Below are 15,597 nucleotides of genomic sequence, written 5' to 3' on the forward strand. Positions count from 1 at the left end.
TCTTTCTACTATCTCCAGAGGCTCCAGGTTGGACTCCCATGCCCTCAGGGGAGCTCACGCCTGTCTGTAACTCCAAGGCCAGGGGAGCGGTGCCATTTGACCTTCAAAGGCAGCATGCCATATGAGGCACAGAGATATACATGCAAGCAAAACCTCCAGTGAGATAATAAACCAATCACAGCTGGAGCATAGGTGAATGAAGAAACTCAACTCTCAAAGGTAGAAGGGAAACTTACAAGCATCTGGCACACAGGATCCCAACTTAGGCTGCTTCAGGGCTCACATCCATAGCAAAGCAGGAACGTGGAGATAAAGTACGTATCTGAGAGAGCACCGCACCTCACACAGGGACCATGCACACCCAAACACATTGTAAGAGAAACGAGGTGCCTAGAGTAAGTAAACAAACTCTGTCCTCATCAAGGACAGACAGACCTCAGACTTGATGAAATGTCTGGGTAGATTTTACAAGTTAGAATATCAGATGCCAAAACATGCCTGTATCCAGGTGAAACGTGGCAGAGGAATGATTAAAAAAATAAATGAAGGGAAAAGCCATGCGAGGCTCCCTAAAGGCTGTATAGATAAAATGGACTGAAGAACACAGAGTTTCAGATTTTTTTTAGGCACCAAACTTTTAAAGGTTTCTGTTACATTTACGTCATGGCCACAACAGACTGCATGTTGGTTTCTCACTGCTAGGGATTAATCTGGAGCCTCGTACATACTCTGTAACCTGCCACGGCTGAGATGCACCCCAGTATTAGAATGTATGTCCACTTCTTTTCTTTGGGGTATCATTTCCTTTGCGACTCCAAGTGCCGACTGACTGGCCTGCCTGTGTATGTATGTTCTAAGCCTTCTTGGAAGAACCACCACTGGCCAACACTGTAGCTACTGACATCATCATCTGCTGCCTCTAAGAGAGATATTTTTTTGGGTGGGGGAGGAGTCTATTAGTTACTGCTAAAGAAATCCTTTTGGAATTTAAAGGAGACATTTAAACCATATTTACAGAATAAATGGAGATTGTCAGTTACAAATAGCTCTCTAAAGAAGCACACGAGCATTTCTCATTTATATTAAAAGAGAAAGCCCCATTACCTACGTTTAGAAAAGGTTAAATTTAGTGGCGAACTTTATTATGTATAGAGTATTCTCCCTGCATGTACACCTGCACACCAGAAGAGGGCATCAGATCACATTACAGATGGTTGTGAGCCAATTGGTTACTGGGAATTGAATTCAGGACCTCTGGAAGAGCAGACAATGCTCTTAACTTCTGAGCCATCTCTCTAGCCCTAAGCTTGAGTTTCTAATGCAAGTCAGTCATACTATGCTCCTTTTCAGCACTTACTTGGGTCTCTGATCAAGGCCTTCCGTTACCCAGGGGTCCTAGAAGCCTCTAGAAGCTGTTACTGGAGTACCTGGTAAGCCTCAAACTGGGGCACAGGGACTAAGTTCTGGTTCAAACACTTAACTGAAGCTTCAGTTTTTATTTATTCTATATGTTAATGAACAAGCACTGGAGACCTCTACAGGGTGCCTGCCATGTGTAGCCCTAACATTTCGGTGAGCTTATACAACAGAGAGCATGTGTCACTGAAGGGAATAGCCATATCCCAACCCTCTGCTCATCACATGTATTCGTATCTTTCAATTTCAGTGACATAACCAATGGTTGTAGCAAATTCCTTTTAACATCTTTTTGTTACAAAACGGTAAATGGCTCTCACCAAAAAGCGAGAGGTATCAACTGCAGTAAATTCTCAGGATCCTTTTATATTCTTCAGAGCTCTGGGGAGATAACAAATATCAATTCTATTAAAAAAATGGCACTACCAGGAACAAGTTAAGAGTTTTGAAGTGAAAGCTAGAATGTCTTTAGGAAAGTGTGTTTTCTAGCTCGGTACGGGGACAGACACTGCCTTCTATGAGATTTTCATGCCTATGACTCAAAGGTCTTTACTCATTTGTTTTAGATAGTCTCTCCATGCATCCCAACCTGACCTCAGATTTACAATTCTCCTGTTACTGTCTGCTGGACTAAAGGCATGTCCATAGGATTAGAGGCCATGGCCAAGGGCTTAAACAATTCTCACGACCACAAGAAGAAACAGAACAGGACTCGCAGCCCATCTTCACAGGCTTCCAAGTCCTTCACAGTGTCACTAAAATGTTGGATAAAATTAAGAGATAGTAACTTTAGCCAGGCAAACTGAAATGTTTAGCACTTACTGCTTAATTCATTTCTGACTATGAGGAGTGACTTTAATTTGTAGATAAAGCAGGAATGTGATTTAGGACAAAAAGAAAAATCAGCTGGTGTCTTCGAAGCACTGGGCTACATAACAGATGCAAATGGAAATTAATGCCAGAAACAGTCCACAGAGAAGTTGGAGGACAGGTAAGGATAGAGGCTGGGGTCTGGTAAAAGTAACATATACATATATGTATATATATGTACATATCTATTCAAGATTGTTGTACTTCTAATGACATTAATTTGAAAATGGAACTCAACTTTACAATAGATAAAAGTGCTGAAGCTTATATATACACAGAGCAAATTTATAGCATAATGTAGAAAAACCCTATAGATGGTACAGACTACATGAAAAGCTAATTGTTTGGCAAAATTCTTTAATGTGTGAATTATATAAAGAAAAATGAACTGTGTAAATGAGATGAAATATATACGATTTTATAGAACAAAAATAGAGTGAAACATTTTCCCGTCTTGTGTCAAGCTGTGCTGAGAAGTTAAGGTAACACACAGCGCTTACTTCCAAACAAAAGGCAGACAGGCCATTACATAGTCCCTTTGCGTTATTTTACTATTCCTGGCTTTGATGACATCTTTAAAGAACAGTGACATGATGTGTAAACTGTAAACAGTGAAGCCCTCGGCCTTAGAAAGTGCTAATTTTATACCCAGCATCACTTGGTTTAGAATTAACACGTTATTTCAGAGGATCATCTAAGTGTCACAACCGAGAAACATGTGTATACTGCAATTTTATTTCAATCGCACAAATGAAGTCAGCGTGTAGGAAACGAAACGGTTATGGTAAAAAACAGCAGAGAACTGGAAAACCTGAACAGAAAACACAGGTGCAGCATGAGGACTGAACATTCACCATGTTTTCATCTGTAGTTCTGATTGACACATTATGCTTGGAGAACTTTCAACAGACTTGAGACCATGAGGACTCCTCTGAAGAGACTTCAGCACCACACTAAGGTTTGTACATTCAGTTGGTTTGCTGTTGACTTGCTAGCCATCCACAGAGTGTATTGTACAGAGTTGTCGCAGGTCAGGTCACAGTGTTGAGGAGAGCAGTGCCTTCCTGTACTTAGAAAGGATCCCTAAACTGTACTCAGCTGAAGACATTCCACACACAAAAGCAAAATCCACCATCACAATATGGTTCCTGGGAACAGTTCTGGGAAAGTAACTTAGGCTTCAGTTTCCCACTTTAATCACGGAAATCTCTAACAATGACAAGACTGTCCTGTATGACAGTGAGTGTATACAACAGTCCACCTAAACATCTAGGAAGGAACACACTTAGCCATGTGGGTAATGCAGGATGGTGGAGGATGTAGCATGAGTCAACACTGGTTCTTCTTCTCTTTGTCATTTTACAGACATTGTGTTAAATATTAGACCAAGGCACAAAACGTTTAGTGCATAAGCCAGTTTCTTTTAGGACTTAGCACTGACTTTAGAGTCTTGTCTCACTTTGGACACTTACACCCAGTACCCTACCTACTACAGAGTATTTAACTTCAGCAACAAAATGAAAAGTGATGTTTGATCAGATTCGTAAGGGACATACACATTTACATTATCAAAGTGGTTGCATAATCAGAAGTTCAACAGTAAAATAAAATATCTACTTCTTTTAGAACAACTTTCAAGCCTGCTGCATCTGTAACGTTGTTAAGATTACTGCATGACAATGAATAATGGGTCGAAGAGAGTGGAACGCCGGAACTGTGAGAGCTCACCCCTCATAGTTTAAATCTAGAAATGAAGTTTTTTCCTACAGAAGCAGAAACTTGTAATAAAGGAAAAAAAATATCCCTCATTCAAACACCTCTGTAGTAATAACTGCAAATGGTAGCTTTTAGAAAATTATGCTGTTGCGAAGCTTTGTTTTACAGCTGAGATGTGAAGTCTAGAAAGCAAATGAAAGTGGATTATTTCTTCCATTTTTAGTAGAAGTTTTGATAACCAAAGATTCCAAAGCAAATATGGCACATTAATAACTCAAGCACAAATCATGACAGAGAGCTTGGAGAATTTTCGATTTCCTAGATTTTTCCAAAAAGCTAATGTTACAACATACAGGATTTCTCCCTTATTTTAATCTTGCTAATCATAACATAAAAGGGTGGAACGCATCTCTCTCTCTCTCTCACACACACACACACACACACACACACACACACACACACACACACACACACACACACACACCACCCACGCAGGGTGTAACAGCATTAGACTCTTCCTACCACCTAAGTCTCACTTTAGTTTTACTAAAAGAAAACTGCAGAACTCCTCATCGGTTTCCCTTTATCTGGTAATTTCTGTGACCCTAATTGCTGCCATTACTGTTGTTTCTGGTATTGTAGCACAACAAAGGTCAAGAGCAGCTTCAATTCAGGAGCAGTACCGGACCGCCTGCAGCACTGCGGGGACCTAGAAATGGTAACTGCCAGGTTCAGTGATCACACTGTTGAGTGCCGCCACAGTGAGGTGATCCGTGTGAAGCTGAGAATCACGCTTCAGACCAGTCAAGTTGCTGACAAGCAGCTGAAGCCATGATGTAAAAGATTAAGTACTTGGCTCTGTTACCATGTTTACTGATTAAAGTCACAAAATATTTCTCATTGTAATCCATGCAGATAATTGAGGGGAGAAAAAAGATAGTGCAGAAATTCACTTTAAATAAAAAGTTATTCCTCCCTTCCTCCCACTTCCCTATATTCTACAAAATATTTTCCCTGGGACGAGACCTTGAAAAGGCCACTACATATTAGTGTGACATGCATTACTGTCCGCAATTAAAAAAGCTAACTTTGTGGTGATTGTAATTACATTATAAAAATGTCCACATGCATAAGTCTAAAAAAGGTTGAAAACCTACAGTAATCTATAATAGAATGTTTTACATTTGACCACTGTTTGTTATATAGAAGTCATAGATTTGGTAAAGCATTGTAACAATTTAGGAAGGCATCTAAATCCTTAATTTCTGGACGGATTTTATGTTTTAAACTACAAAATTGCATGAAGGCTAACCCAAGAGACTTCCTATCACTCTAAAATTCCTCAAGTGGGACTAAACATTTTAGGACCTCTCTTACAAATACCGCCCTTTGAAAGCACATACAACTCCATTTGCTCCATACTTTATGATCTTAAAACTATTCATGGAATATCAAATATGATAGGAAGACAAACCTGAGAGAAACGTTTACAATGCAACAGCAGAACTCGCTAAATTAAATTCGTCAGCGCCCTCTGGAAAAAACCTCTTAAGCCTTTCTCTTCTTTATTTTAGCAATGGATTGTGGAAAACGTGCAATTTCATCTAGATATGAAAATATTTCAATGCACGGTGATCTTGCCTGATGGGTTTAGTACTGCTATGGGAACTCAAAAACAAATTCTCCATACTGTGGTGAAGGTCGGAACAAAAGCAGCACACTGGGAGGGAACAGCTGATTGCCAGAGTCGCTATGTCTGAAGGCTTTCAGAGGTTGGTGGTTTTTCCCTCCTGACTGTATATCCATTTTCTTCTTACAGCTTAAAAATTGTAGGGGGTTGTTAACAGTTGTAGGAATTTTGGTTTTTCTCCAGATTTCAAGTCCTGTCTCTCCTTAGTTTGCTTCTCTACGCAGTATTCGGCTTGCTCAGTTCCTGCCTGATTGCTGTAACAGGGAAGAAAGAGTTTTCAGTCAATATACCAGAAAGGAAAAATACACATCAATGATTCACTCCTGAGAAATCTTCAGGGCTGTGTTCAAATTCCATCATAAAAAAGATACAGAATTTAAGCCTTTATTGTATAGGTCTTTAATGCATAAACACGCCAGTCATGTGGCTACATTCACTTGCTCCCTTGTATAACCAAGGCAAAAACATTGGTCCTGTGGGTTCCGCAACAAAGGGTGTGCAGTGGAATGGACGAGCAGACAGATTCCTCAAGAGAAAAATGTGCCTGATTGGTATTCCACCAAATTCTACATTTCACCCTTGCTTATCTTCCTTTTTACAAATAGCTCCCATTCTAAGCAACAGCACCTCCCCGCCAACCTCAGTGAAGTTTAGGTGCATGGAAGAGCATGAAGTAGGTTTTGCCATGGTGTTGAGGGAGCCGATGTGCCAGTGCTTACCGTCAATAAGCTCCTCCTTCAGCTTTCTTAGTTCTTTTCTCATCTCATCTAAAATGTCCTAAAGCACCAAGAGAAAACACCAGGAAACAAAACAAACAAAGATGAAATGATCTCGGAGAAGTTCCTTATTCAGATAAAAGTTTACAACAGTTCTTTTATGTATATGTACCCACAGGACACTCTTTGGTATTATCCCACAAGCACGGGTCCCCCACCTTTTTTTTTTTTTCAAGACAGGGTTTCTCTGTGTAGCCTTGGCTGTCCTGGACTTGCTTTGTAGACCACGCTGGCCTCGAACTCACAGTGATCTGCCTGCCTCTGCCTCCCGAGTGCTGGGATTAAAGGCGCGCACCACCACTGCCCGGCTCGCTCCCCACCTTTTGTGAGACAATCTCTTTACTAGTGGAACTCACCAAGTAGGCCAGGCTAGCTGCCAGTGAGCCAAGGACACACACACGAACACACCTGACTTGTTTCCACGGGCTCCAGGCTCAAACTCAGATCCTCATGCTCATTCACAAGTGAGCACTTTGCTTATTATTTCCCTGGGGTCCCTACATCCCCTAACTTTTGATTCCACAGTTCCAACTCTATTTCTTACAAGATTGGCCTTAGTAAATTCTCTTTAAATATTTCTTCCTTGCTCATCCTTGCTTATTCTGGCCTGGTAAGACAGGATCGTACGTGTAAACCAGGCACCAGATTTCACACCTAAACATTGAGCATATATTTAACTTATTTTTAATATATTTAGGATATGTAAAATACTACAATTTTATTTATTTAAAAGAGATTTAAAAGAATTTCCACGTTTGAATATTTTGTTGCAAGTATATGTGGCATTACATCCGTGCTTGGTCCCTCAACAGACCAAAAGAAGGGGGCAGATCCTCTGAAGTGCGATGCTTGTTAGAGATTTGTGTAGGTGTTGGGAAGTGGATCTGGGTCCTCTGCAAGAGCAGCAAATACTCTTAACTAGTGAGCTATCTCTCCAGCCTTACCTGTTTTGTTTTGTTTTTTAATGTGGCTACCAGAGTGTGTGTGTGTGTGTGTGTGTGTGTGTGTTTAAATGATGCTGTGTCTTCCATCAAGAATTATAGATTTGGGGGCTGGAGAGACGGCTCAGAGGTTCAGAGCGCCACCTGCCCTTCCAAAGGTCCTGAGTTCAATTCCCAGCAACCACAAGGGTCATCTGATGCCCTCTTCTGTCCTGCAGGTGTACATGGAGGCAGAACACTGTATAATAAATAAATAAATAAATAAATCTAAAAAAAACAAAACAAACAAACAAAAAAAAAAAAACAAAAAACAAAAAAACAAAACAAAAAAAAAAACAAAAAAAAACCAAAGAATTGTAGATTCAAATTTAAAAGGACAAAAACAAAAACAAATAAACAAAACAAAACAAAAAAATCTGCAATTTTCATAGGTGAAAAATGAGCCAGAAAAGACTTGAGATGAGCAATATGGGACAACTATGGCCACTGTTGAATATGACTGAAATATTGTGACTGTGCCATCTTCTAGAATACTCCGAGGACCCACGTGGAAGGATGTGTGCAAGACCCATCATCCCCTTCTGAAAAAAGCAAGAAAGGAAGCTACACTGAGTGCACACCTGCTTCAGTCTGTCATAGTCAAGTCCTTCTGTCTGGACTCCATTGGCACTGGGCTGTGACGAAGGTGCAGATTTGGGTCTGTACGAAAGAGATTTCCAGAACAGATAAATTATATTTACAACATTTAATGAGGTCATAAGCAACTCTAAATTTGCCACCCCAAAGCCAGATTTAAATGCACTTCTTTTCTTTTTCTCATTTTTCAAGACAGGGTTTCTCTGTGTAGCCTTATCTGTCCTGGACTCACTTTGTAGACCAGGCTGGCCTTGAACTCACAGAGATCTGCCTGCCTCTGCCTCTCTGAGTGCTGGGATTAAAGGGTGCGCCACCACACCCAGCTTTTAAATTCATTTCTTAAACACATTTTTGCTAAGAAGTTGTCACAATTGTAGGAATGATTAGGACAGATAACAGAAAATGTCTTTTACGTTCTCAATTTAATAATCTCTTGTAAAAAAAAGTAGAAAAGGGTGACAATATGGTGAAATTCCTCTGAGAGTAGAAGACAGCATTCCCTGGGACCAGGTAACACATGGCATGCTGACCTTGGACATGACAAAGTGAGCAGCTGAAACTCCCATGGCCCATATAACGCAGTCATGTGTAGTGTTTCTGAAATTTATGTTATGTATTAAATATCAAACAAATCAATAAAGGAAAAGCTCTATGGTCTAGAATGTTTTAACATAATATAGATCAGTTTGTAGGAAAAAATAATTTAGTAAGCCCAATTTCTTTGTCTATTTGCTTTCATTTTAAGCATTAAAACAAAAATGCTGAAAATTGACTATTGGGTTAGAAGTATGCTCTCATATCCACTTGACTTTATCTTTTTATAAGTCCATAAATTTACTTTGCTTTGAAGAGGAAGAAAGCACAAAAAATAAAAACAAAAAATGCAAGATTCTAAGGCAGAAGCTGTCAATTGGATTTGTACTTCCTTTTTTTTTTTTTTTTTTTTTTAAATATCTATTTATTGTGTATATGAGTACGCATGCTGTCTTCATGTACACCAGAAGCGGGCATCAGATCATAATACAGATGGTTGTGCGCCACCATGTGGGTGCTGGGAACTGAACTCAGGACCTCTGTAAGAGCAGCCAGTGCTCTTAACCACTGAGCCATCTCTTCAGCCCGCAATTGCACTTTCAAAGTTTAGCTTTTATTAAAAAATTTACACAGTAAAATAAGTGTTAGGGATTAGGCATATTTCATAAGTTCCAACATCAAATAAATCAGTCATGACTCCTTCTCCAATCCTGGAAATAAAAGAAAATCCTCAGTAGGAAATCTGCCATTCACGTCTTCATTTTCTGGTTTAGAATGGTAACCATTCTATAAACCATTAGTCAATGATGTATTTCAATTTTGCAGAGCACCAACGTCAAAAATCTATCCGAATCAAGACCCAGCATGTATAACTTGCTATAAAGTTGTATTTCATAATTGATGTAACATGTAATACTCTAAACCCAAAGGCATTGCTCATGAACATGAATTAATACCGTAACATATTACTGTTTAAAAAGTTTGTGAAATAAGAACAAGCCAACCACTTTTAACTTATGGGGTATCTACTTATGCAGTAACTTCCAGAAACTTCAGCTAGTAAGTCCTGAGCATTTATGTAAGGAGCTACCTCTCCTGTGAAGGGGCACTCTTCCTTGTCGAAGTACCTACTTAATTCCAGTCACGTACAATCTAAGACCCACGGTATGCCAGTGTTGAGTGCATAGTCAGGTGCAGTAAATATTTTTGAGGGTCGGCACAGTGCATTTTATATACCCAAGTTATTTAGTTTTGCTTTCCAGAATCAAATTATTAATAATAATCTGCTTTTATTTCTCTCACTTACGGTCAAATTTTCTTCTAAGATATAATGAATATTTCTGACATTCAAACAAATAGGTAGAATCTATTACTTAATGGAGAAATATGCTATACTATATAAACATATTGATATTTGTTAAACAATTTAAATGTTAATTAATAAGCAACTGCGCAAACATGCAACTTTAAAAAAATCTGATTCATGCTAACATGCAATTCACCACCACCACCACCATCACCATGAGAATTAACTCAAGGGGGGAACTTTTCATACTGAAGGAAAGAAGTAATCACCACTTTTTCTTTTTATAAAAGGAACATTATTCAAGCACTAGGTGTGGCTTAATATGGTAACTTAGAAGACTGTTTTCTTTCTTTGTTCCAGTAGATTTTCCTAATACACCTTTTGTTCAGAACAATTAACATACCTTAAAGAAACAAATAAAAAGGCTCAATATGAACATTTATGGAAAATTAACTAGTTGACAAAATAAACCTGCCAACTATTTTGATTTCCAGTGGCATAAAGTAATTCTAGTAAGAATTTGATCAGAATCCAATTAGAGAACTGCTTACTGACATAGATATCCTCTCTGTGCATTACTTAATTCATGCTTTCAGTAGATGTGCATAAAAATGGGTGTGCACTGAGCCGGGCGGTGGTGGCGCACGCCTTTAAACCCAGCACTTGGGAGGCAGAGGCAGGCGGATCGCCGTGAGTTTGAGGCCAGCCTGGTCTACAAAGCGAGTCCAGAACAGTCAAGGCTACACAGAGAAACCCTGTGTCAAGGGGAGGGGGAGAGCAAAATAGGTGTGCAATCAATGATGGGCAGTAAAAATGGTTGTATGCAACATTAATGTATTTCGTTTCTTTCTCTCTCTCTCTCTTTTTTTTGAGACAAGGTCTCTCTATGTAGCCCTGATATTCTGAAACTCTGTGTAGAACAGGCTGGCCTTGAACTCACAGAGATCCTCCTGCTCCTGCCTTCAGAATGCTGGGACTAAAGGTATATGCCACTGTGCCTGGCATACATTAATGTATTTCTAGTAAAATGCATGCATCTCAGCGGTTGGTTTACGTGCTCACTCATTTATTTGGGACAAAGTCTCACTGTGTAGTCTAGGACATCCTTAATTCCTAATGCTGCGCCAGTGTCCTGAGTGCTGAGAACACAAGCATACACTTCCATGCCCCTCTCTAGGTCTGTTACTTTTTGTTTTATATTTTGCTTTTTTGAGACAGGGTTTCTCTGTGTAGCCCTGGCTGTCCTGGACTCGCATTGTAGACCAGGCTGGCCTCGAACTAACAGTGATCCACCTGCCTCTGCCTCCCAGGTGCTGGGATCAAAGGCATGCGCCACCACACAGGCTCGATTCCTTAAAAAAAAAAAAAAAACCTTGTCACATAATCATGAAGGGAACAGCTTTAAAGGAAGATGCTAAAGCTACCGAATAGACAATGTAATATTCTAGCACGTGTTATATCTGTGTCTGTCTGAATCCCACAAGCAAAGAGTAGCGTGGTTCCTGATGTGCTCACACGACAGCTAAGGAAGAGGACACCTCAGTCCTCCTAAATGCCTCATTGTGGTGATTACCAATCCAGGTAGAAAAAGCTCAGCCCTATCCTGGACATGTTACTGTAAAGTCTGAAACCACAAAGTCACAGCAGGATGATACCTGTGTAATGAATCATAGGACCTGTTGTCAAAAACAATCTGATTTTTCCTTGGAGAATCCCGTCTATGAAGGGGAAAAACCATTTAAAGGGTATACAGTAGAACTTAAAAAAAAATAATTCCCATGATGCTACTGATTTATAGCCTTTTAGTTACAGCAAGCAAAACAAAAACAAAAGGTGTTAATTGTCCTTAAAATATCTGCCTTACCAAACTTAAAAGGGTATTTAGAAACTAATTTACGTGAGAACACAGTGGCTAGCTTTGTAGGCTGAACTACCTACTTACCAAGAATCAAAACACAAGCAAAGACATCTGATTCCATGAATCTCTAGTTTGATGTGTATAAAACTATTCAAAGGCATGTAAGGAACATTTCCCCCTCATCATGAATACAAACTCAGTAGATTACTAATGAAAACCATTGGGGCATTCCAATATTATATGCCACTCATCTTACAGCTTTCTCACCACAGAGAACTCACAGACACTATTCTTTCCTTTCTTTCTGGAGACAGGAGCTCATGTGGGCAAGGCTGGCTTCAAATTCAGCAATTAGATGCGAATGACCTTGACTGTTTTTCCTGCCTCACCCCAACCCCTGCACCTCAGTACTGAAATTGTATGAACCACGTCCACTTCATGCTGAGCTGGGCAATGAACTCAAGGCTTTGTGCATGCTAGAAGCATTGCCACACCCCCAACCCGCAGATTATTTTTCCTTTTCATTGCAGTGGTGTCTGCATGTATATTGGAGGCCAGAGGTTAAACTCACAGCTATTTGCCTGCCTCTGCCGCTCAAGTGCTGGGATTACAGGCATGCGCCACCATGCCTGGCTGATTTAATTTTTTGGTAACAAGGTCTCACTATGTAGTCTAGGTTGGTCTCAAACTCAAGAGATCTGCTTGCCTCTGCATTGAGAATGCTGGGATTGAAAAGTGTGCACCCACCATATCTAAATTATTTACTTTTTGAATTATGTACAAATGGGTGTTTTGCCTGCATGTACATCTGTGTGTGTATACAGTGCCTTCGTAGGCCAGAAAACAGCCTTGGATTGCCCAGGAACTGGACTGGTTGCCAGATGGGTGCTATGAACTGAACCTGGGCCTGCAAGGACAACTACTAACATTTCTCCAGCCCACAATTAGACGTTTTGACTGAGATACACAGTAAATTTATACTATATTTTTGCTCTCTCGTATTCTCTATAATCTCTAGCTAATTTCCAATATAAAGCATAAGGGTATCTTCTAAAATTCTGTTTTTAAAACTATGTAGAGACTAGTGGGGCATTGTTCTTATTGTTTACTCAGAGGCAATAATTCTATTATGGTTATGTTGGAGATATCCTGGTTCTTTGGTAAATTGTCAAAGTATCTAGGATGAGACACCATTTACTTGCAAGTTTCTTTCAAACTATTAAGAGAAAAAAATATAGCTGCAAAGCCATAAGACATGTAATGACTTGTTAAGTTTGGGTGATAGCTGTATTTTAATATTTGCTGCATTGTTTTTCCTCTTAATTTTAATTTTTCTTTTAAAAATTAAACAAGTTAAAAGCGATGAAACTATTAGTCTATCTGATTAACAAATGTATTGATAGGATTTATCAGATAATGAGGAGTAGCAAAAATATCTTGAGTGCAGTGGTTGTTCAATGTATGGATTATAGATGATTTCCTTTTCCTTCATACAACCAAATTTTTCTACAATAGAAATATGGTAACTTCTTTTTAGAGACACATGTAATATAAAACTTAGAAGAGAAAAATCAATACCTGGAGATGATAGGTGACTTACTGCCATTCATTGTATTTGTTCTTTCCCATGGTTTTCTGGTTGGTTCTTCAAAAATAAGAAAGACGTGTCAATAAACACAGCTCAGACTTTCCAGAATCAGTACAAAACAACATTAAAGTACCATCTATGTACACAGTAGTAATAAAAAAAAAACAACAAAAAACAAAAAACAAAAAAACAAAAACAAAACAAAACAAAAAAACTAAACAGTAAGGATTCTAAATTGTATGATATTAGGACTTAAAAGCAGAAATTCAGGAGGCAGAGACAGCAAAGCTCCATGAGTCTGAGGCCAGCCTGGTCTTCATAGTGAGTTCCAGGCAGCCGAAACTAACTACATAGTGAGACCTTGTCTAAAAAACAAAACAAAACAAAGTCAGGTGGTAGCAGCACATGCCCTCAGGAGGCAGAAGTAGGCAGATCATTGTGAGTTCGAGGCCAACCTGGTCTACAAAGTGAGTTCAGGACAGCCAAGGCTACACAGAACAGAGAAACCCTATCTTGAAAAACCAAAAGCCAAACCAAACCAAACCACCCAAGCAACAATAACAACCAACAAAAAAAGAGGAAAAAAAAAAAAAAAAAGGGGGGGGGATTACTAAGTTTTGTTTAAAACTCTTATAAAATCTAAATATTGGAGTTCTATAATCCAAATGATGATGGTAATTAGCAATAATAAGAGCATACCTTTAACTAATTAGCAATAGTTTACACTAGAATCTGATAAATTCAAATGTACTAAACCTTTTTGTGCCAATAGTAAATAAGAATAATCTGTGAAGTGTCCCTAGTCTTCATTTCACATGAATCTGAACAGCTTCTTGGGAAAACACAGTCAGTCAGTTCAGGGACTTGGGAGACACTGTCTAGTGTCTAGCATCTACTGTGCTTTCAACTGTGATTTTCTCACGTAGATGACTCACTGGTGCTATCATTGGCCTGACTGGATAACTTGAGAAAATCAAATGTGAGACTCTGTCATAGAGGAAAAGCATTCGAGTCACATTCAAATCAAGTCTATACATGTGCCATGATCTCACTGTATAGTTTTATGTAAGAAGCTGCTTCACCCTCTAATGTTCCCCCCCTCAATGGCTTCTGCACATCTTCACTCAGGAGGAGGCTCTATAGTCTCCTCAGAATACATGCACACTAAGTGTCAGCTCCTGTGAAGCCCTGCATTGCTGCTGCCAGGCATCTACGGGAAGAGTCTGACCCTCCTTTGCTTCAGCATCATTTAACTCTTCCTCTTGTATGCCAATAGCTAAGGCATTCTGTCAGCGAACACATGAATGGCAGGTTCCAGAGCTAGCAAAGAAACATCAAAAAAGTAGAGGGGGACCAAGATGAATAGAATAAAAATACATCCAGCTTATTAACTGACTCAAGTAATAGAGGGGGGAGGGGAAGAGCCACTGAGACACTGTTATCCAGGAAGATGCAGGTGGAAGGATGGTAGTAGTTAAGGGCTGCCTGGTTGTGTGGAAGAGTTGTTCAGTCCTGTGGGAGCAGAGGGGAGGGGCACAGGTGTACTGCAGGACACCGGTGGAGGCCTGGTTACCTGTCAGCAGTCTGCAAACACACTGGATCCCAGTCTTCCCCACCTCCACATTACAAGGCTGATAGGAGCCATTCAAAAGTGCCCCTGAGAGTCTGAGCTGACTCACACACTAAGACAAACCTGAATGCTGAACCTTTTGTAACAGCCTCTTAACATTTGTTTCACACTCATTCTTCCAAGAATCCTCAAAATAAATTCTAGATAGGTAAGGCAACTGGTTATTTCTTAATTTCTTCTTACTCAACTTTATTTAACAGCACACCTCTGCTTATGACATGTTAATTTGCTAGTTTCAGCTGAGCTAAACACTCTACAATGCATAATGTAACACCATTTTCTCCAAGGTAGCCTGGGCGATTCAGGGTTATTCTCAGTCTGACATAGTAGTATTTAGCGGCTCATGAGTTTTTGTGCTTCAGAATTTTTAATTTTTCACTCACTTTTGGCTCAATAAGCATTTTTGTTTTTGTTTTTCGAGACAGGGTTTCTTTGTGTATCCTTGCCTGTCCTGGAGTCACTTTGTAGACTAGTCTGGCCTTGAACTCACAGCAATCCGCCTGCCCCTGCCTCCCGAGTGCTGTGATTAAAGGCATGTGCCACTACGCCCGGCTCAGTAAGTATCTTATGCAATACCAATTTTAAGAATCGAATGAAACAAATGAAATTCCAAACCTATCTGAATGAAGTCCTGAT

General features: G+C 39.6%; 1 protein-coding gene across 6 annotated transcripts in view; it reads right to left on the minus strand.

Moving 5' to 3' along the window:
• Window positions 1–5,289: 5,289 nt before the first annotated feature.
• Window positions 5,290–15,597, minus strand: part of Enah (ENAH actin regulator) — a 106,383-nt gene continuing 96,075 nt past the window's right edge. For 4 of the 6 annotated variants that reach the window (XM_051148035.1, XM_051148036.1, XM_051148040.1 and 1 more), the window contains 4 exons: window positions 13,322–13,388; window positions 8,030–8,108; window positions 6,412–6,469; window positions 5,290–5,946 (listed from right to left, as the gene is read on the minus strand). In XM_051148035.1, coding sequence (XP_051003992.1) covers window positions 5,909–5,946; window positions 6,412–6,469; window positions 8,030–8,108; window positions 13,322–13,388 — 242 coding nt within the window. In that variant the 3' untranslated portion in view covers window positions 5,290–5,908. Of the gene's footprint in view, window positions 5,947–6,411; window positions 6,470–8,029; window positions 8,109–11,540; window positions 11,604–13,321; window positions 13,389–15,597 lie in introns of all 6 variants that reach the window. The other 2 variants (XM_051148038.1, XM_051148037.1) reach the window with 1 other exon arrangement.

This window comes from Acomys russatus, chromosome 6 (genome assembly GCF_903995435.1).
Source record: "Acomys russatus chromosome 6, mAcoRus1.1, whole genome shotgun sequence".
NCBI lineage: Eukaryota > Metazoa > Chordata > Mammalia > Rodentia > Muridae > Acomys > Acomys russatus.